General features: G+C 46.3%; 1 protein-coding gene across 1 annotated transcript in view; it reads left to right on the top strand.

Annotated features, from left to right (window-relative positions):
- LOC147099438 (glutamate receptor ionotropic, NMDA 2B-like) overlaps window positions 1-23,456 on the top strand; it is a 763,081-nt gene that overhangs the window by 128,692 nt on the left and 610,933 nt on the right. Inside the window, exon 2 of the mRNA XM_085969586.1 lies at window positions 15,170-15,768. Within this exon, the coding sequence (XP_085825712.1) occupies window positions 15,170-15,768 (599 nt within the window). The remainder of the gene's footprint in view (window positions 1-15,169; window positions 15,769-23,456) is intronic.

Here is a 23,456-nt window from a genome sequence, read left to right as displayed (position 1 = left end):
AGCATAAATATGACCATAATAAAGTGCATCGGCAGATGTGCAGGCTTTAGTGTTTATTTGTGGAGTTCAGTAGGATGACAGCCCTGGGAAAGAAGCTGTTCCTAAATCTGGTCGTACGGGTGCGAATGCATCTGTAGCGTCTTCTAGATGGTAGGAGGGCGAACAGACTGTGGCTGGGGTGGGCCGAGCAATCATCACGTCTGCATGGGGCAGTGCGGGGTTGTACCCGCTGAAACAAGTATCTCGTTGCTTGACTACTCTACCCATTAGGGCACTGATTTATGAGCCCCGATTTTAACCTGGGCCGCCCGGCCGGAACAGGGTGGGTTTGGGTAGAACACCCATTTACACCCCGTCTGGTTTTACTCTCCAGTTAAGCCAACTGGGCGTAGAATCAGGTGTGGTGTAAAACGAGCATCCCACCTGAACCCGGTCTGTTCCTGTTGGGTGGGTTAAGTTAAAATTAGGCCTATGTAGAGTCATCTGGAGCCAAGTGGGAAGAATCCCAGCCCTCAATGACCAGTCTACCTCTCCCAATTCCAACAATGAGCCAAGAAGGCTGGTAAACCAGCAACAATGCCCTGGCATTCTGTGACCCCAGTGGGCTCAGATACCAGATAACCCATTGTTGACTCTATCGCCAGGCATGTCATCTTGCAGTCAATTAGAACCAAAAGAGACCCCACTTATAAGTTAAATAACTGACTTATTGTTCACCTCTTTGTACATTTTAAAGACCTGCTTCACATCCCTCTTAAACCTTCCTTTCTCCGACAATAATAAGTTCAATGTTCACTCTCTTTATAACTTATCTTTAAGTCTTGGTATCTTTCTGTTAGCACTTGTCTGAACTCTCGCCAATTTATCAATGTCCATTTGAAGCCAGACATTTCATCCGGTCCTCTTTTCAATGAGTTATACAGGTTTAATATGATTTTATGAATTAAAATCCAATGCCCTCTAGATTCATGCCAGTACCTGATTAGTCTTATTGATTTTTTTTTTACATAGTTTCAGTGAAAGACCAAGAATCAGACTCGAGGCATATTTCACTATTAAGAAACCCAAATGAAGGGTAAGGGTCAATAACGCAGAACACCACAAAGGTTAGAAGGGTAGGAGAAATTCGGGAGTAAATGATACCAAAACTTGTCAGTTTAATAAGCTTGTGGGTTGTAGGAGGAAAGAAAGACTAGGGAGGTAAAGAGCGGAATAAAAATAGGATTTTCTAACCGGGAGTTCCCTTGGCGGTTCTCCTGATCGGACACCGTGGGCTGGATTTTCATTGAGGAGTTGGGTAGGAGGCGGGACTACAACTTTCGGGGTTGTAGTCCCGCCTCCATCGAGTTCTAACCAACCCACGCGATTTTGACTTGATTGACCTTGTTGAGCCCTCCCAGCGGGCTCCGCAGGCCAATTAAGGGCCACCCGGAAACAGGTGACGTCACAGATTGATATTTCATCTGTCAAGGCCATTTGACAGATGAAATATCAGCATTTCACAGCTGTTTGAAGCTGTCAAACACTGACAATCTGTACACTAAGTTAATTCCTTCCTCTAAGGCTGATTTAGAGATCTCCCTGGAACAGAAAGCTGAATGCTGCAATTTTTGACAGCTCGCAGCCATTCTGCTTTCTGTGCCAGTGAGATGAGGGACTCACGAGTCCTGAAGGAAGGAAGGCTGTAAAGGTAAGTAAAGGTTAGTAGAACTTCTTAACACTTTACACACACCAAACACACTTACCTTTGCACTCATGCACCCATCACTCACCTGAACACCGGACATCTCGACCCCTCCAAGCCCTTCATCCCGATGGTCCGCGTGGTTTGGAGCCGTCGGGAATCCCACACTTCAACATTAAAAATAGGGATTAGGCTAAAAACTGCCTGTTAACAGGCAGTTAATTGGCACTAATCCCCTTCCCGCCTCGGGGAGGCGGGTCCCAGTGCAGGTCGGGTACCCGCCTCCTTTGAAACTGGCATGGAGGCGGGTTGGGTGCGGGATGGGTTTGGGACCCCGATTTTGGGATTTTAACCCCTCACACGCCTCCAATCCCGCCTCCACGGCCCAATGAAAATCCTGCCCCGTGACTTCAGTAAAAGATGGCGAGTAAATGGGGTTTCTGCAAATCTTCCACCATAGTTATGATGGCAAATCGAGACAACGCCCAGGAAATTCTTAGGCTTTAGTTTAATTAATTCTCCCCCCCTTTCAAAAAAATCTTGTTCAAAACCCGCCTCTTTGACCAAGCTTTCAGTCACCCCACCTAATCTCTTTCTTCCTGCCTCGGTGGCTGTTTTCCTTGAACCGTTAGGTGAAGCACTTGGAATATTTCTTTATGTTAAAGGCGCTATATTAAGGCATGCTATTGTTGTAGCTTCGAGTAGCTAGGGTTTAGAATGAAGGGTGCTCTCTTCACTAAATCCAGAAATGGATAGCCAAGGGACAACCATGGCTGTGGAAAAGCACAAGTTCTTTTTAATCAGGACTCTGTAAAGATATATGAGCTTTAATGATGGGGCAACATGTGTAAAATGTTCACACGTGATGTAGGCCATACAATGATGTAGGCCTCAAAAAGCTTGGCTCTCAGCTGCCACAGAAGTGGACCGTTGACTTCACTTAAGTTCCTAGGATCAGGAAGATGGGGCCTCCAGGAGCAGGTCTTTGGTGATTTGCGAGGAGAGTGTGGCATCATTGGCACTTCCCGGCAAAGATCCCAAAATGCCTGTGTAAGTTGGTTGGCCTCGGGCGTTGCCAGATTTCCCCTGCCCAAGAAGAACATCATGGCTGCCCAGTCCTAAATACGTTTTTTTTTTCAGAATTGCTAGTGAACCTCCGGTGGACTTCCATACAGTGACGCCATTAATTTCTGCGGTGGTTCTCCCAATCGTTGGTTGTAACTTTGGCGGGAGAACGGTGGAGAAATGGCGGGAATGCTGTTTGCACTGTTGCTCCGGAGTTTCTGCGGTTTTTCCTGCTGAAGTTCCAGTGCACAGTCGGGAGAAGCCCTGGGGAAATCCTACCCTTATGTCTTTGAGCTGTGTTTGTTGTGACAGGCTGAAAGAGGTTACAGCGCCACCTCAGGAGCAAGCAGGAAAAGCAAAAAAAGAAAGACTTGTGCATTTATATAGCAACCTTCAGGATGTCCCAAAGCGCTTTACAGCCAATGAAGCACTTTTTTTTGAAGTGTAGTCACTATTGTAATGTAGGCAACGCGGCAGCCAATTTGCACACAGCAAAATCCCACAAACAGCAATTAAATAAATGACCAGATAATCTGTTTTAGTGATGTTGATTGAGGGATAAATATTGGCCAGGACACCGTGGATAAGTCCCCTGCTTTTCAAATTGTGCCATATGATCTTTTACGTCCACCTGAGAGAGCAGACGGGGTCTCGGTATAATGTCTCATCTGAAAAACGGCACCTCCGACAGTGCAGCACTCACTCAGCACCGCACTGGAGTGCCAGCCTATATTATGTGCTTAAGTCTCTGGCGTGAGACTTAGAACCCTTGGTGTGAGTGCTACCCACTAAGCCACAGTTGACGATAGAAGTGTTGTACTGAGACTGGGAGGAGCAATTGAAGTGATAATGCCACCAGGAAGTCAGGACGTTGCCTGGGAACAGACGGCTATGTTTGACAAAGTGGTCACCCGATATGAAGGAGATTGCACTGTGATTCAGGCTGCTACTCATCAATGAATGAGCAAGTAATACAATTGCCAATCCAATCAGAATGAATGCCTCATTTCACACATTGCTCTTCTGTGCAATGTCAAATGACTTGCAAAACATACAACTTCATTCAATATAGACACAGTTTGGGGCAGTGTAACTCTTTTCGAATGTCAGCTTAGCGCAGTTGGTGGCACACTTGTCTCTTCAGACAAAAGCTTTGGTCAAAGACGGCCGGGTGCCAGTGGGCAAGCTGGATGCCAGGCCCCCAACTTTCATTTAAATTAGGTGACCGCCCCACAATGCAGCTGGAGTGGCCCTGCATTGCGGCACCCCATTTGGCATGGGCCCTGAAGGGGTCCTGCCTCTTGCCGCTTCCTGGCACTGGTGTCCCTAAAATTTGACACCAAGTCACGTAAGGAGATAATTAGGAGTCACGCTTGATCGCACCCTGCCATATAGATAACATCTGCAGAACCTTGGGAAGAAACTAAAGAGTAGGGTCAACTTGATCCAGAAACTCGCCGGATCCACATGGGGAGCAGATGCTCAAACCCTCCATCCGACAGCACTCGCCCTGGTGTACTCTACAGCGGAGTACTGCTCTCCAGCATGGCTATCAAGTCTGCATATCAAATCCGTTGATGTCCAGCTGAATTCTATTGTGAGAATTATCACCAGTACGCTTTTATCAACACCCAACACCTTGGCTGCCCGTGCTTGCAAACATCGCACCACCACACCTACGCCGCGAATATGCAGTCTCCAGAGAATACAGCTGCTACACCAGCAAAGACATGCCGATCCAGGCCGACTTGAACAGCCTACCACCAACCCGTCTCAAATCTAGAAAGCCATTTTGGACCGTCACCGAAGCCCTTCAGTGATCTTCCCTCAGCCTTGATGACCGATGGCGAAATGCTTGGAAGAACTGTGACATACGGAATGGATTCCTTATAGAGGACCCCACAGCACAAACTGTGGACACCCATCAACCGCCTCAGAACTGCTCATGGTAGATGCTGCCACCTTCTCCATAGATGGAAGATTAAAGCATCCCCATCATGCGACTGTGGAGCTCCTCATCAGACCTTGGAGCACATCATCGAGCACTGTCCTCAGAGGAAATTCGCAGTGCAAGATATCCACCCTGTTACACTGGAAGCTTTGGCCTGGATATCTGACTTAGATATTGACATTTGATTTGCTCTGCTACTACCATACGAAAGAAGAAGGAGATATTAGGATAGATGACCAAAAGCTTGGTCAAAGGGGTCTTAAGGAGGGTCTTAAAGGAGGAAAGAGAGGCGGAGAGGTTTAGGGAGGGAATTCCAGAGCTTAGGGCCTTGGCAGCTGAAGGCGCGGCTGCCAATTGTGGAGTGATTGAAACCTGGAATGCTCAAGAGGAGCGCAGATATCTTGGAGCTGGAGGTGATCACAGAGATAGGGAGGAGCGAGGCCATGGAGGGATTTGAAAACAAGGATGAGAATTTTTAAATTGAGGCGTTGCTTAACCGAGAGCTAATGTAGGTCAGTGAGCACAGGGGTGATGGGCGAACGGGACTTGGTGCGAGTTAGGATACGGGCAGAAAAAAAGAGAGAAGAAAAACAAGGGAGAAATAGAAAATTAAGAGAGAGACAGCCTGACGGAAACAGGGCGACAGCAGACAGAAAGACGCAGAAGAAAAAAGATAGATGGAGAAAAGAGGGAGAGAGATCCATTGACAGAAATAGAGTTAAAAGAAAGAGAAAGCTAAAAGACCCAGGCAAGAGAATGGATGTATAAGATTGTGCTGGGACTCACAGCTGAGGGAAATTACTGCTGAAAATAATCAGCAGAAAATTAAATTAAAATCACTCTAATTATAGTTTTAGATCATGAGGAGTGGAGCTGCAGCTCGGTGAGTGTGAGAGACGTGTCACTTTAGCATAAATGATTACTGAAAATCAAATTCATTCAGCGGTGAAATTATGGATTGCCTAATGGGAGCAAGAAGAAAGGAATTGTGCCCGTTTGAAATAATTGATTGTGGCAAATGAATCACAGCGGTGAGCGGGGTGATTTGGAGGCAGTCACGGGGCAGGGCAAAGCGGTACCACCTTCAACCCAGTCAACTTCAAGAGAGTGTCAGCTTGTCCAGATTCTTTGCCACTGGGAGGTTGTATAGAAACATAGGAGCAGGAGTAGGCCATTCGGCCCTTCGAGCCTGCTCCGCCATTCAATATGATCATGGCTGATCCTCTATCTCAATACCATATTCCCGCTCTCTCCCCATACCCCTTGATGCCTTTTGTGTCTAGAAATCTATCTATCTCCTTCTTAAATGTATTCAGTGACTTGGTCTCCACAGCCTTCTGTGTTAGAGAATTCCACAGGTTCACCACCCTCTGAGTGAAGAAATTTCTCCTCATCTCTGTCCTAAATGTCCTACCCCGTATCCTGAGACTGTGACCCCTCGTTCTAGACCCCCCCAGCCAGGGGAAACATCCTCCCTGCACCCAGTCTGTCTAGCCCTGTCAGAATTTTATACTTTTCAATGAGATCCCCTCTCATTCTTCTAAACTCTAGTGAATACAGGCCTAGTCGACCCAATCTCTCGTCATACGACAGTCCTGCCATCCCAGGAATCAGTCTGGTGAACCTTCGCTGCACTCCCTCTATGGCAAGTATATCCTTTCTTAGGTAAGGAGACCAAAACTGCACACAGTACTCCAGGTGTGGTCTCACCAAGGCCCTGTATAACTGTAGTAAGACATCCTTGCTCTTGTACTCAAATCCTCTTGCAGTGAAGGCCAACATACCATTTGCCTTCCTAACTGCTTGCTGCACCTGCATGTTTGCTTTCAGTGACTGGTGTACAAGGACACCCAGGTCCCTTTGTACATCAACATTTCCCAATCTATCACCATTTAAATAACACTCTGCCTTTCTGCTTTTCCTACCGAAGTGGATAACTTCACATTTATCCACGTATCTGAGGCAGAAACGGCCTGTGGCGCAGCACCATTGTCAATTGGTAACAATAATTAAGCCACACGGTTGTGAGTGGTTCACTGGGGCCAACAAACTGTCCTGTCACCTCTTGGACCTGGGTGCAATTCTAGCTTCGACTACTGGGATGAAAGTTGCTCTCTCCCTAGTGTTAGGATCTCGCGACTTGTGGGGGATGAAATTGGTCAAAGACAGTAGTGCAGAACTTGGAAAAGAAAGTCAGGCACGGTGTAAAGTGGACGGTCGATTTGCTATCAGAAGGTTTTGTGGTTCTGACGTTGACTAATTTCCCCCCACCCCCATGGCATTCTAAATGGAAAGTCCATTATACCCTCTTTTTTATTGTTAAGTAAGAGTATCAAGGGAGATGGAACAAATGGAGTTGAGGTACAGATCATCCATGATCTGATTGAATGGCGGAACAGGCTCAAGGGACTGAATAGCCTGCTGCTGTTCCAAAGTTTGTCAGCAGTCAACGGCAGAAGCATAGACTGCCCATAGGGTCTCTGTCATGCAAGGTCTCCCTGCAGATCAGCCAGGTAGCTGACACATGCTCCAAGGTGCACTGCAAGGCCAGGAAGCAATCCATCAGGGTGTCGCATTTGCTGGTGGAATCCTCCGTGTGACCTGCTGTTTATTGCAGATTTTCGGAGGTTTTCCTCAGTGTCTACACATGCAAGACATCCTTCTTTTAAAAGCAGGACTGGTCAGAGTCTGAGTCCCCAGCTTTCTTCAAACAAATGGTGACATCTTCTGACCCTCCAGCCCACAGTGTTTTCTTCCTTATCTTCCACCTCCAAGCTCCGACCGTCACATGCCCTGCCCGTCATTCTGTGTTACTCCCCTCTGCTTCGCTGCCCTGTGCCACCATGTGGATGCTTCTTGACTGGTGTTTGGGAGGGAGGATGGGGGTTGATGGTGTGTCCGTTGAAGTGCTGCAAGGACAGAAGCAGAGGAACCTGGCAGAACTTCATCCTCTTCTGCTTCCTCTTGGTATGGCACAGCTATAGGAGAAAGAGGAGATTAGAATGGGTTGCTAAGGAGTAGAGTTCACATGTTACTTTCAGTAGAAAGTGTTACAATAGGGTTTCGAGTTGCTGACCAGTGATGTGGAATACAATGGGGGTATCTTTATTATCTTCCTTTGATTTTCTAAGTGAGAATCAGGTAGGGTCTGACAGTGAATCTGGGAGGGTGTGACAGTGAGAATCAGGTCACCCTCATCTTCTCTCATCGCCCTCTAATTCAGTACCGATCCTGTTGGTACTGTACTGAAAGTTCATTACCGCGCCTGTCCATGCAACTAATAGTAGGTCTGTGTGGGAGTTGAGGACTTGTGTTCATCCCCTCACAATTCTGCATGGGTTTCTCCCCTGGCACCATGCGAAGGGCAATTACAGTCCCAAACAAGCCTGTTACACAATGTCATTTGTTGATTGATAATTGGAACCGGGCACGGAGTCGGGAGAGAAACACTTGCTCTTGCTACCAGTCTTGCTCAAGCTGTCTCTCTTTATTTCATTCCCCTATGAGGAGGACACAAAGAGCCTGCAAAGTGATATAGACAGGTTAAGTGAGTGGGCAAGAAGGTGGCAGATGGAGGAGAATGTGGGGACATATGAGGTTATTCACTTTGGCAGGTAGAATAGAAAAGCAGAATATTTTTTAAATGGTGAGAAATTATTAAACGCAGGTGTTCAGAGAGATTTGGGTGTCCTCGTACAGGAAACACAGAAAGCTAGCATGCAGGTACAGCAAGCAATTAGGAAGGCAAATGGCATGTTGGCCTTTATTGCAAGGGGGTTGGAGTATAAGAGTAAGGAAGTCTACAATTGTACAGGGCCTTGGTGAGACCACACCTGGAGTACTACATATAGTTTGGTCTCCTTATCTGAGGAAGGATATACTTGCCTTAAAGGTTTACTAGATTCCTGGGATGAGAGGGTTGTCCTATGAGGAGAGATTGAGTAGATTGGGCCTATACTCTCTGGAAGAATGAGTGGTGATCCCATTGAAATATATAAGATTCTGAAGGGGATTGACAGGGTAGATGCTGAGAGGCTGTTTCCCTGGCTGGAGAGTCTAGAATTAGGGGGCATAGTCTCAGGATAAGGGGACAGCCATTTAGGACTGAGATGAGGAGGAATTTCTTCACTCAGAGGGTTGTGAATCTTGGGAATTTTCTACCCCAGAGGGCTGTGGAGGCTCAGTCTTTGAGTATATTCAAGGCTGAGATCGATAGATTTTTGGACTCTGGGGGAATCACAGGATATGGGGATCGGGCGGGAAAGTGGAGTTGAGGTCGAAGATCAGCCATGGTCTTATTGAATAGCAGAGCAGGCTCGAAGGGCCATATGGCCTACTCCTGCTCCTAATGCTTATATTCTTATGTTCTTACTTCAATCTTCTGCAAAGCTTATGAACAACCCTAAACTGCATCTGCGCAAACTGTGGCAGAGGCAGATACCTGACGCACAAACGGAGAATTAAAAACTCTGCAGTGTGCGACTGTGGTCGTCCAGAACAGACCATGGAACATATAACAACTCAATGCCCCGTGCACAAATATGAAGGAGGCCTCACAGCAATACACTCCGCTCCTCCTGACATAATTATCTGGCTTAACCACCGTGTAAAATGTACAATGATACCTGTTGCTCTACATCAGCCGTACGGAGCAGTAGTATTCCCCTTTACTAACCAGAGTTAAATATCACCCACTGTTCGTTACCTGTTCACTGTCTTTGATGAGCAATGACTAACTCCAGGCCCACTCAACATCGCAGGATGAAGTGAAGCTGTCACGTCCTCCCAAGCTCCCCAGAAGATGAATGGCTGAGCGACGACCTTGTGAGCCCAGTAAGGTGTTTGCCAGCTCTCAGCGCTTCCTGTGGTGTCTCGTCAGAGCAACCCCAGCATGGCAGCGAGTTTGATGAAGATTTATTTACTGCGATGTATCGCTCTAACTCAAGCAAGGACCTTCCCAGTGTCGAATGTAATTAAATATTCATTGTGGACATGTGAATGATCATTCTTCAGTCTGGTAATCTGCTAATTAATTGCAATGAAACGATAATTAATTGGGAGGAAATCTGATTCCAAGTCATTTATTTTTCAATGGGAGTGCTTGTTGAAAATATTCAGAACTGTTTCACACCCCTGTGAGTTATCATTTTACGTCTTTCAGATGAGACGTTAAACTGAGCCACCCCGTCTGCTCCCTCTGGTGGGCATAAAAGATCCCACGGCACTATTTTAAAGAAGAGCAGGGGGGAGTTCTCCCCGGTGTCCTGGCCGATATTTATCCCTCAACCAACATCACTAAATCAGGTCATCTGGTCATTATCACATTGCTGTTTTTGGGAGCTTGCTGTGCACAAATTGGCCGCCATGTTCCCTACATTACAACAGTGACTACACTTCTAAAGTACTTCATTGGCTGTAAAGTGCTTTGGGACGTCCTGAGGTTGTGAAAGGCGCTATAGAAATGCAGGTCTTTCTTTCTGGTCTCACAGACAGAGACAGAGCAGTGGGTCAGCACACCTGCCCAGGGCTGTCTCAGTTTAGGAACCCACTAATAGGACTTCCAGTATGGCACCACTAAGTGCTTTGGGCTGTCCTGAGGTTGTGAAAGGCGTTATATAAATGCAAGTCCTTTCTTTTCTTTCTAACGGTTTACTCAGTGAGGCAAGTCCTGTGACCCGTGCCAAATTCAAATGACTCATAGAGATGATTGGCTTCCTTTCCCGGTTTTAATCCTTAGATTTAAGTGTGACACATCAATTTGCATGCCTAGCATAGTGAGACAACCGAACTGTGATTAACATACTTCAATACCTACTTTCATACTTACGTTCTGTTTTCCCCTTACATTGCTCATAGGTAGTATATGATCTGATCATGGTTGTGATGGTTTGCTGACCTATCACGTTAAGACTCAGGTATTCCCTGAGGAGGCAGGAAGCAGGCTAAATCAGTCCTAAGGTCATTGAGAGTTCAATTGCCCTATGGTGATTGAAATCTGGAGATTGTCATGTATTTGTCAGTTTCGGGCTTAAAGTTGAATAAAACGGCATGAACTAACTGATTTTCTTCCTTTTATACTTTTAACACCTTGGGGTGAAATTGGTCTCAAGTGATAGCAAATCAGCAGCCCCTTTTATACCTCCTTAGAGCAGAGAAGGTTGAGATGAGATTTGATTGCTAGAGGTGTTCAACATCATGAGGGGTCTGGACAGAGTAGATAGAAAGAAACTGTTCCCATTGGCGGAAGAGTTGAGAACCAGAGGACACAGATCTAAGGTGATTGGCAAAAGAACCAAAGGCGACATGAGGAGAAACTTTTTTACGCAGTGAGTGGTTAGGATCTGGAATGCACTGCCTGAGAGGGTGGTGGAGGCAGATTCAATCGTGGCTTTCAAAAGGGAATTGGATAAGTACCTGAAGGGAAAAAAATTGCAGGGCCAGGGGGAAAGGGCAGGGGGAATGGGACTCGCTGAAGTGCTCTCACAGAGAGCCGGCATGGGCTCGACGGGCCGAATGGCCTCCTCCTGTGATTCTACGTCTGATTTTCTTTTCCATTGATGCCCGAGGTGCTGATTCGCTCTCACCCATTTTGCGCGACTGCCCTCTTTGCGTCTAAAGCAGGGCTTCCCAAATTGTGGTCCGCGAGACATCTCTATGGGAGGCGGGGGGAGGGGGAGTTGGGGGTGGTCAGGGGTGGTGGTATGTGGGAGAAATTGACTAATGGTGGATTTTATTTATGAATCATTTTATTTATTGTATTTTTATAATAAGCTATTCAAACAAAGCTTTAAAATTCTGTGGGAATTTATTATATAACGGAGCTAATTTACTTCAAGGTGTACCAATGAGAACACAATACACAGAGACCATGAGAGACAGTGTCCTCACCTCCAATCACCATACACTACAGCGTGGTTTCAGTTGCCCAGCATTTTCCAGTCTAACTGAGCTCAGAACTAAGTCAGATTTTTTCGGTAGTATACGTCGCACTATAATTATATCTACTGGGACATAGCAGTGAAAAATGAACAAAGGCTAAAGGCAGGTAGTGTTAAGAAGAACACACAAAGTATCCGCGATGAGAAGCGAAGTAATGAAATTTGTCTTGCCAGTATCAGTGCACTTGGTGAAATCGCTGGTGAGACAACGACGACTGACTCAACATGCGAATCTCAGCTTGTGAAGTGAAACGTTGGCACCAGGCTGGTAGGAGTACGTGGGCAACTGATCGATCTGGAAGGGGGTACACAATAAATACAGTTTGGAAACCTCTGGTCTAGTGTATGGTGTATAACTCTCAAAATGATAAATAGATAAAAGATATATAAATAGATAAAAAGCTTTTTTAACTCCCCCAGAGACTTTAGGGCAGGTAGACCAGCACATCCCTGGTACAGTCGTTGGCCAATGCTAGTTGGTCACAGCATAAGGATGCTGGTAAAAAATTGCCCACAGTGCCCCAGGCTGGCAGGGGAAAATTGGCCAGGGCTCCTGCACCTGATCACTATCCAGTAACCCCTTCTGTATAGTGCACCCGTGTGGGCATTGGGTGAGAACAGGCTTGGACTCAACTTTCCGTACCCTACTGACACTCTGCCTGGGACAGGGGGGCTCAAAACAAGCCTTTTCTCACCAGACTTTTCTGAAAGCTGTCACCTTCTCCCAGGCTCCCTAGAAGATGAATGGCTGACCCGTGGTCCTGACTGTGGGCCCAGCAAGATGTTTGCCCTGATTGTGGGCCCAATGAGGTGTTTGCCCTGATCGTGGGCCCAATGAGGTGTTTGCCCTGATCGTGGGCCCAATGAGGTGTTTGCCCTGATCGTGGGCCCACTGAGGTGTTTGCCCTGATCGTGGGCCCAATGAGGTGTTTGCCCTGATCGTGGGCCCAGTGAGGTGTTTGCCCTGATCGTGGGCCCACTGAGGTGTTTGCCCTGATCGTGGGCCCAATGAGGTGTTTGCCCTGATCGTGGGCCCACTGAGGTGTTTGCCCTGATTGTGGGCCCAATGAGGTGTTTGCCCTGATCGTGGGCCCACTGAGGTGTTTGCCCTGATCGTGGGCCCACTGAGGTGTTTGCCCTGATCGTGGGCCCAATGAGGTGTTTGCCCTGATCGTTGGCCCAATGAGATGTTTGCCCTGATCGTGGGCCCACAGAAGTGTTTGCCCTGATCGTGGGCCCAATGAGGTGTTTGCCCTGATCGTGGGCCCAATGAGGTGTTTGCCCTGATCATGGGCCCAATGAGGTGTTTGCCCTGATCGTGGGCCCAATGAGGTGTTTGCCCTGATCGTGGGCCCAATGAGGTGTTTGCCCTGATCATGGGCCCAATGAGGTGTTTGCCCTGATCATGGGCCCAATGAGGTGTTTGCCCTGATTGTGGGCCCAATGAAGTGTTTGCCCTGATCGTGGGCCCAATGAGGTGTTTGCCCTGATCGTGGGCCCAATGAGGTGTTTGCCCTGATCGTGGGCCCAATGAGGTGTTTGCCCTGATCATGGGCCCAATGAGGTGTTTGCCCTGATCGTGGGCCCAATGAGGTGTTTGCCCTGATCGTGGGCCCAATGAGGTGTTTGCCCTGATCATGGGCCCAATGAGGTGTTTGCCCTGATCATGGGCCCAATGAGGTGTTTGCCCTGATCGTGGGCCCAATGAAGTGTTTGCCCTGATCGTGGGCCCAATGAGGTGTTTGCCCTGATCGTGGGCCCAATGAGGTGTTTGCCCTGATCGTGGGCCCAGTGAGGTGTTTGCCCTGATTGTGGGCCCAATGAAGTGTTTGCCCTGATTGTGGGCCCAATGAGGTGTTTGCCCTGATTGTCGGCCCAATGAAGTGTTTGCCCTGATTGTGAGCCCATTGTATGTGGGGCGGGCTCCTGGCGAATTTCCCATCACAAAGTGGGAGCCCACCACACCAAACAAGAGAAATCTGGGCAGTGTCACAAGGGGAACCACCACTGCAGTGCCCTAAGAAGTGATACCACCTATATGGGGCACAGGGCATTTTAAGAGGGACATTTTAAATTTATTCTTGGACTGCGCCCAGGCCTACAAAAGTTACAGGAAAAGGGCCAAATGGGAAAGGGTGCTATACACTACAGGCCCTCATCCCTCAATAGGGGCATCAAAGCACCTTAAGGGTTACTGTCACCTCTCTTTTGGTGATCCCTGGGGGTGACAGTGGCAGGTGGGGAGGGAGAGTGGAGGGCAATTGAGGCCTCACTGTCCAGGCTCACTCACTTGCAGGGTGAAGGTACTGAGGCCAATTGCAGTAGTGCCATCACCATCTTGGCTATGATCAACTAACTCGGTACTGACCAGGCATCAAAAGTGTGACCTTCCTCTTCTGTATGGTTCAGCTACTCAATGGGTATCAAGGGATAGTGACCGAGGGAGCCGGTTAACAACCATTCTGATAACATCATCTGAGCTTAAAGTGAAACGCTGGATTATATTTCAAGCTAATCATTTTGTAAAATAAAAAGCAGAATACTGCAGGAAAGCTGAGCTGGAAGCACTCGGCCTCTCAGGGAGAGCAGATAGCTGATGGTTCAGGTCCATGTCCTTCAGCAGAACTGAAAAATAAGAGGTGAGCAGACACAAGGGAAGAAAGGAAGAAAGACGTGCATTTATATAACACCTTTCACGACCACCAGACGTCCCAACGTGCTTTACAACCAATGAAGTACTTTTTGAAGTGTAGTCACTGTTGTAATGTAGGAAACGCGGCAGCCAATTTGTGCACAGCAAGCTCCCACAAACGGCAATCTGATAATGACCAGATAATCTGTTTTAGTGATGTTGGTTGAGGGATAAATATTGGCCAGGACACCGGGGAGAACTCCCCTACTCATCAAAATAGTGCCATGGGATCTTTTACATCCACCTGCGAGGGTAGACGGGGCCTCAGTTTAATGTCTCATCCGAAAGACAGCACCGCACCCCCTCAGTACTGCACTGGAGTGTCAGCCTAGATTTTTGCATTCAAGTTCTAGGAGGAAGACTTGAACCCACAACCTTCCTGACTCAACAGACATGAGCAAGGGTGTCTGCCAACTGCGCCACTGACTGAAGGGGAGGGAAAAAGAGAGAGACAAACACAGGCAGCGAGTATCAGTTGAATGATTGAAATAAAAACAGAAAATGCTGGAAATACTCAGCAGGTCAGGCAGTGTCTGTGGAGAGAGAAACAGAGTTAACCTGAATGATTGTTGGATGATGTAACAGGTCCATCTCCGCCAAGTGATAGACGGAAGCGTTGACGAGATTAAGGCCATTAGAGAAACAAAGGATGGATGAATATCTGTGACAGCAAGAGGTCAAAGGAAAGGGGGAAGCAAATGGAAGGGGTGGAAAGTTAAGGGGGTCAGGTTAGAAAATAAAACCGAAGGTGCCAGAACAAGTTGAGTGGATCCATGAGTTCTAAAGAGAGAGAGAGAGAGAGCAGCTCAGTGCAATAACTCTACTGTTTTGTCTTGCAGGATGATTCATCAATGTTCTTCCAGTTTGGGCCATCCATTGAACAGCAAGCCACAGTGATGTTGAACATTATGGAGGAGTATGACTGGTATATATTTTCTATTGTAACAAGCTACTTCCCTGGTTACCAGGAGTTTATCAATAAGATCCGAAGCACCATTGAAAACAGTTTTGTTGGTTGGGAGATGGAGGAGGTTATGTCTCTGGACGTCTCGATGGACGATGGCGAGTCCAAGATCCAAAACCAACTGAAGAAGCTTCAGAGCCCGGTCATCCTCCTCTTTTGCACCAAGGATGAAGCCACCTACATCTTTGAGGTGGCCGAGTCAGTTGGCCTCACCGGCTATGGCTACATCTGGATTGTGCCAAGCACGGTCACCGGGAATATGGATATCATTCTGCCGGAGTTCCCGACGGGATTAATTTCTGTTTCCTACGACGAATGGGATTACGCACTCCCGGCCAGGGTGAGGGACGGAGTGGCCATCATCACCACAGCGGCCTCGACCATGCTGGCTGAACGCAGGGAAATCATGGAGCCCAAAACCAGCTGTTACAGCGTGCAGGAGAGAAGGGCTCATCCATCAAACACTTTACACAGGTAGGACCCGATTCCGAGATTTTCCCTGTTGAATTGCAAGTGTTGAATTGCAGTGTGGTTATGCACAGGACACACCAGCGCCGTGTACACACAACTTCGTAAAAAAGTATGCTATATTGTATTTGCCGTTGTCAACGTCTGTGTTGGCCCACTTGCTGCAGCGCTCTCAGATGTGCTGCTAGCCAATCACTAATATTCCCTGGCTGCTCAGACCCAACTCACGTTGTGCTATTCAGCCCCTCTCTCGTGATGGCTGGCGGTGAGTATAACTGGATGCCACTCGCATAGCGTGTGCCACCATTTCTTCCGGCTATGGTTAGACTATGCACCCTCATTTTACCTCACCTACCCCAGGAAGCAGGGGATGGCCCGGTAACCAGAACTCAACGTCACCATCTCGGCTGTTCATTGAAGAAGTGTCGTTGACCTCGTAATCCTGTTATTGCCGCCGTTCTTTAGTAGGAGCTACATGGCCTTAGAGGCTCAAATTTCATTCCTGCCCTTGGATCACCGCTTAAAACCGACTCCACAGATCTGGATTCCCTCCATGATAGCTTCCGGGGATCTCCGGCCTCCACCAGGGAAGGAAGCAACTCCTGAAGCAATTGGGAGAATGGAGATACCCAACTCCACCAGAGAAATTCATCCAAGTTACAGCATGGAAACAGGTCATCCGGCCCAGCCAGTCTGTGGTCGCGTTTACTCTCCATGGGAAGAAATAGTCCTGATCGCGTTTATTAACTGTTCCATGATCCCTTCGACCCCTTTCCTTCATCCAATCTCTTGAATGTTGACATTGTTTCTGCCTGAACCGCTAACCCCTGGGAGTGAATTCCACAGGCTCACAACTCTCTGCGTGAAGATGTTTCTTCTGCCCTCTGGTCTAAATCTCTTACATTTAATCTTGTACCTGTGGACTGTCAATATCGACCCCTCAGCTAGTGGAAACAGTTTGCTTCTATCTATCTCATCCTTTCATGATTTAAACACTTCTAGCGTTACACCCAATAATATGCATTGTTCTAACGAAAAAAAACTCAATTTTTAAAGTCTTTCTTCATATTTGTATTCTCATACACGGTAGCACACTAGCGAGAATGCGCTGTACTCTCTCTGAAGTGGAGTCCAATACTGTACACAGTACTCAGATCTTATTAAGGTTTTATATATTATATGTATTTTTTCCTCACTCTTTAGGATAAAAGCGGTAAGAATCAACCGAGATTGAAATGCTTTTCTAAATAATTGTTTTTATTGACATTATAACACGAAAGTTTGCAGCTGGTGCTTATCTCACAAGCGGGGGTGATCAAGCTCTCCTTTAAGAATGAGGGGTTCATTCTTTGAGGTCTTCGTTGAACTGCTTCTTGTTCTGTCTGCTAGAAATCACTATAACATGGCTGTTTTTATACCCTCTTAGTTTTCCTTTCTCTCATGGTTTGAGAAGATAGCTGCCTTTGTTATGGTTTGCTTATCTCCAACTTGTCCTTCGAAAGTATGGCAAATCTAGAAAACAGCAGTTAGTCGCAACACTTTGTCTCTTCCAACAGTCTTAAGCACTAACAGTACTCATGATACCTTTCGAACATGGTCAAGTTTAACAATAGCCCTTCTGGTTTCGGTCAAGTTTAACAGTTCCGTGTTTTTTCCGCTGTTAACCAAATTCTGCTCTTTTACTAAGTAATCCAGGGATTCTAGCCCATCCCTTTGTCTTCCTTAAAAACAGGTTATTAAAATGTTCATATTGAAAAGTCCAAAATCCTTCAATAGGTTCATCATTACCAAACCACTGCACTATGTGGAGAAGCCTATTAGAATGTGCTAGATATGGTTTGTCCCATGCAGTGCCAATGATTCAGTCCTTTATATGAACTTATCCACGTAGAAAACTAGCGACAGCTGACGATTAGCTTTAACAAGGCTGACAACTCAACAGCTCAAAAAACAGCCTTGGCGCTAAGGCTGTGATAAGTGCCACTGCTTTTATACTGGTCGAATAGGCTAACTTCGGTTTTTATTACATGCAGTTCTGGTGCTTTGCGCATGACATTTCGCAATCCAGTCCGTTTTTCTGCGAAAAGCGAAATCCGATGGGCCAGCCTATGACAAGTAGTCACACCAAGAATACAGTCGAACGGGAGCTTGTTGTAATTTAAAACTGCAGGTATACCGAATATTGCGATTTTTGAAGCGACGAATTAAGGCGTTTCTGAAGGGGGATGTAATCACTAGAGACACATACATTTTCGACAAGGGTCTGGGGACAAGGAAATGTTGAAGCTTACTATAATTTATCCTTAAAGGATTGCAAAACATTTAAAATATGAAAATGTAATTGTTGTGCGTTACTTGTATTTTTCTACCATGTATTGTCGTTCCGAGTTTCTGAAAGTGATCTCTCAGTGGGCAAGGCTCAGTGCAGAACTGTAAATGGGGAAACTGGGCCTGGTGAGTGTACCTGATCAGCCCCCTGTAGGGTTGGTCTCCCGAGCCCTGCTGTTGGCAACCCGGGAGGAAAGCCCTCCGTATTCGCGGTTTGCGCCGGTGCACTTTCACTTCTCGCGGGCAAGAGACGGGCTCGAACTGCTGCCAGGGAACTTCCAGTATTAATTAACTTGCTTGGTTCGCTAGCGCCACCGGGAGATCGATTCGACGACAGGGTCGGTGTCCTTTTGAGATGACATTAGTTGTGATCTAAGATCATGCAGCAGGGTGGGCTGCCATCATCCACCCCAATAATGAACTCAATTTATTCCCTGCTGCAAAGGTGATTTTTTCAGAGGATCCGTTCCGCCAGCCTGAACCCTAATGGCGGCCTCTGTACCCAGCATACACTGCGCGGGAGAATGTGCCCTATCCATTTTAGTGGCGACCCACACGCACGCGCCGAAAGGGCTTTGCATCTTGACGAAACATGCACTTCAGCAGTGGAGTGAGTCTGTCTTTATTTATTGGCTATACTGGCAACCGTAACAAAATATGCAACACGCAGTACTGACTAAAAGGCAACATTACGTTGGCACTTTGCTAATTATAGTGCATAAAGCACATTTAGTCTATCTTTATATTTAATAATTATCACAGACATCACACTACAAAATGATGTCTGTCTGGGGAATTCAGTGAGTTTTTCTTCATCCACTCTCAACGGAGAATAAGTAATCAGTCGAAACATTGCATATCCAAAAAAAAAATTGCATGCACTGAATAGTGTTATAATCGAATGTCATAGGAAAATGGTGCACTGAATATAGTTATAATGTCACAGGAAAATGTGGCACTTCAAGAAAGAGAATTTTGAAACTGTAGAGGAGCATTTAAATTTACTCTTCGGTTGGGGGAAAGGAGGTAAAGGTTAAGACTGCTAATGGCTTCTTAGAGCAAGTTCGCAGGCATGCAGGAATGGTCAGACTGTTCTTGGTGCTGGGGTGTCTGAATGGGGAAAAAAGCTGGCAGTCTTTCTCCTGAACCCTCTTCTGACAGGGACTGACTTGGTGAGAGGTCGGTGTGGGAGAGAAAACCCCACAAATCTTTGAAAGCGATAACCTGTCGAATTTGATTGGATTTGATGTTTCCCACTTTTAGAAATCGGGATGTTAATCCTGCCACTTTTAATTTTATTTTAATAACCCATACAAATGCCAGCCAGTTTCTGTTGCGCGAGTTCGACCGAGACTATAGTATTTTTTTTTGGCAATATATTTCAAGTCAGGATGGTGTGTGACTTGGAGGGGAACTTGCAGGTGGTGCTGTATCCAAGCGCCTGCTGCCTGCCTGCAATTATCAACAGAAATCTGGCCAATCGGGACTCGCCTGCAATAACACTCACTTTGCACGTCTCAAGTGGTTTTATGGCTATTTAACTATTGCAGTAATGGCCAAGAATGATAATCCTGCTCTAGATAAATGAAGCGTAGCATTGAAATTGCACAGCCTGATTAACTGACAACACTGTTTCTCTGATTTCGAAAGACAAGTTTATTATCTCAGGTGCTTGACCCAAAGAATTTACTTTCGTGTGTGATCAGTTTTGGTAGCCGAGCCTCCCAGATTGCCCGGGAGTCTCCCAGAATGGAGGTTTGGTCCGCTGGGACCTGCTGCTGGAAACTCGGAGGAAAAGTACTTTGTATTTGCGATTTGCGCCTATGCACTTTAATTTCTCGTGGGTCAGAGACAGGCCCGAACTGCAGCCAGGGAACTTAGTGATAATTAATTTAATTTATTGATTCCCTGCTGCAAACTCGATTGTCCCTGGCCCGACTTTAATAGGAACAGTTCTGCGATTCTGGATCCTAATGGCGGAGGTCTCTACCCGTGAAAGTACTGCGTACTAGAATATGCCCTATCTATTTTAGTGGAAACCAACAGGCCGTAGAAGGGCTGTGTTTATTGGCTGTGTTTATTTGCAACACAAGTGGGTTGGACCAGATTGGTCCCCTAGGATGACAAGACACACCCTGCAGTTTGTCTGCAAAGTGTAATTTGATCCAGTCTTGTCAGGCAGCCTACAGAAAGTGGAGTTGTAATCAAAATCAAATCAAATCAACTTTTATTGTCATTGTTAGTGCACAAGTGCAGTACAACGAAATGTAGGCTTGCGGCTCCCGAGAGTGTACGTTTAGATTAAGACAAAGCTAACTACTAAGTAGTTAGCTTTGTGACGATCCTCTGTTATCTCGTGTACTGCAATTGTAATTATCGTTGGCCTTGGCTGGTAAAATCAAAAAAACTTTATACTTTAATTAAAGAAGTGGCCCTTTGTCCAAGAAACATGCGCTTCACCTGTGCAGCAGTTAACTTATTGATTATACTGGCAGCTTCACAAAATATGCTACAAGCAGCATTGACTAAAATGCAACAACACGCTGGCAATCTGTTATAATTTATGGTGTATAAAGCATTTTTAGTATTTCTTTTATATTTAATAATTATCACACTACAAAAGTATGTATGTCTGATGAATTTAGTGAGCTATGTTTCTACATTCAACAGCCACTCTGTTGACAGAGAATAAATAATCAGTTGAAACCTTGTATATCAAAATATAAAACTGAATGTACTGAATATAGTTATAGAATGTTGCATTTCAAGAAAGTATTTTGAAATTGTAGAGGAGCAATTAAATTCTGGGGGGGAAGGAGGTAACAGTCTTTTTCAAGAGACTGATAATGGCTTCTTTGAGAAAATTCGCAAGCATGTTGGAAAGGTCAGACTTGTTCTTAGTGCTACGATGTCTGAATGAAAAGGTTTGCAATCTTCTACCTGAAGCCTCTTCTGACAGTGACTGACTTTGTGAGAGGTCGGTGTGGCAGAGAAAATCTTCAAACTCCTTGAAAGCGCCATTCTGTCAAAATTTGATTGACTTTTTTTAATATTCATTCATGGGATGTGGGCGTCACTGGCAAAGCTAGCATTTATTGCCCATCCATAATTGCCCTCGAGAAGGTGGTGGTGAGTCACTTTCTTGAGCCGCTGCAGTCTGTGTGGTGAAGTTTCTCCTACAGTGCTGTTAGGGTAGATTTTGACCCAGCGATGATTAAAGAATGGCTGATATACTTCCAAGTCAGGATGGTGTGTGACTTGGAGGGGAGCTTGCAGGTGGTGGTGTTCCCATGCACCTGCTGCCCTTGTCCTTCTAGGTGGTAGAGGTCGGGGGCTTGGGAAGTGCTGTCGAAGAAGCCTTGGTGAGTTGCTGTAGTGCCTCTTGTGGATGGTATACACTGCAGCCACGGTGTGCCGGTGGTGGAGGGAGTAAATGTTTAAGGTGGTGGATGGGGTGCCAGTCAAGCGGACTGCTTTGTCCTAGATGGTGTCGAGCTTCTTGAGTGTTGTTGGAGCTGCACTCATCCAGGCAAGTGGAGAGTATTCCATCACACTCCTGACTTGTGCCTTGTAGATGGTGGAAAGGCTTTGGGGAGTCAGGAGGTGAGACACTCTCTGCAGAATATCCAGCCTCTGACCTGCTCTTGTAGCCACAGTATTTATGTGGCTGGTCCAGTTAAGTTTCTGGTCAATGGTGACCCCCAGGATGTTGATGGTGGGGGATTCGGTGATGGTAATCCCATTGAATGTCAAGGGGAGGCAATTTACTGAGAAGTTTTCCACTTTTAGAAATCGGAATGTTAATCTTGCCACTTTTATTTTAATGATAACTAATACAAATGATAACTTCAGTTTCTGCTGGGTGAGTTTGGTCCAGACTTTAGTTGAATGAGGTAATAACATAAAAAGGAATCAGATGCAGGCTTTCTTGCAACATAGTAACATTGACTTTTTAGAATTTGTGGTGCGATTAACATTATTGATGCAAGAAGCTGTTACGGAGGCAAAAGAATATAATCGCAGACTCCAACAACAAGAGCAGACGGTTGGAACTGGACTCCATGAATGGTGTTGCAACACTCAAGGATGAAGTGGAAAGAGATCTTAGTCGACTCGAAGCTCAACACGTCCAACCAATGCAGAGCAGCGATCAACAAAGCTAATAGCATGTTGAACTAAGAGCCAAACAGTAGAATATAAGTCTGAGGAGGTTGTGATTAAACTGTACAGGGCTCTTGTCAGACTGCACCTTGCATACTCCGTCCAGTTCTGGTCACCGAGACACAAGGGAGACATTCAACTGCTGGAGGCAGCGCAGAGAAGAGCCACGAGGCCGATCCCCCAAGTGCCGGGGGGTTTGAGATCCAAGGAAAGACTGGAAAAACATGGCCTGTTCCGCCTTGACAGGAGGAGCATGAGAGTTGAGTTGAGTTGCAAGAGTCGGAAAAGGGGACACGGCTGCAATCTAGTAAAAAGTAAATTCAAGACTGATGCCAAGAGGTTCCTCTTCAGACACAGAGTGATCAATACATGGAACAGAATTGCGGGTAGTGCATTGGAGGGGAAAATCCTGAAATCATTTAAGAATTGAATCAATGAGCTGCTGCAAGGGACTGTAGGATCTTTTTGAATGGTTGAATTTCGATGGGTCAAATGGCCTTCCTCATCCTGTCTATTTGGTTTTGTGAACATTTTATTTCAGAAGAAGGCATCCCTTAATAATATCTCAGCCCAGTAAGCAAACGTTACATGACCGACCAAGTTTACTCAGTTTGTTGTGCTTCGTTACCTAAGTCGGTTTGCCAGGTGCAGCTGAAAGTAATAGAGAAGGGAGTCCTCACTTCCACACTCACTCGAACGTACGGGCTTCCTTGCTGCATGCTCAGGAGTGTGGGTTACAATCACAGGTGGTGGGATCCTGGCTGCTCCAGGGCGGGTCATTAACTCAGGCCATTTTAACTGCCCCACCTGCGCAGTTTCTGCTGGGAGGGTAGGGTTAAAGTCATCCATTTTGAAACAGCTGCTGGATAATAAAGGAGAGAAAGAAGAAAGAAAGAAAGACTTGCATTTCTACAGCGCCTTTCACAACCTCAAGACATCCAAAAGCACTTTACTTGTGAAGTGTCACCACTGTTGTAATGTGGGAAACGCAGCAGCCAATTTACACACAGCAAGCTCCCACAAACAACAATGAGATAATGACCAGGAAATCTCTTTTTTAGTAATGTTGATTGAGGGATAACTATTGGCCGGAGACAGCTCCGCTGATCTTCTGTGAAATAGTGCCATGGGATCTTTTACGCCCCCCTGAGAGAGCAGTCGGGGCCTCAGTTTAATATCTCATCTGAAAGACGGCACCTCCGACA

Source organism: Somniosus microcephalus, chromosome 28 (genome assembly GCF_052327205.1).
Source record: "Somniosus microcephalus isolate GS21.2 chromosome 28, FLI_Smic_1.0, whole genome shotgun sequence".
NCBI lineage: Eukaryota > Metazoa > Chordata > Chondrichthyes > Squaliformes > Somniosidae > Somniosus > Somniosus microcephalus.
This window is presented reverse-complemented; position numbering and strand designations above follow the sequence as displayed.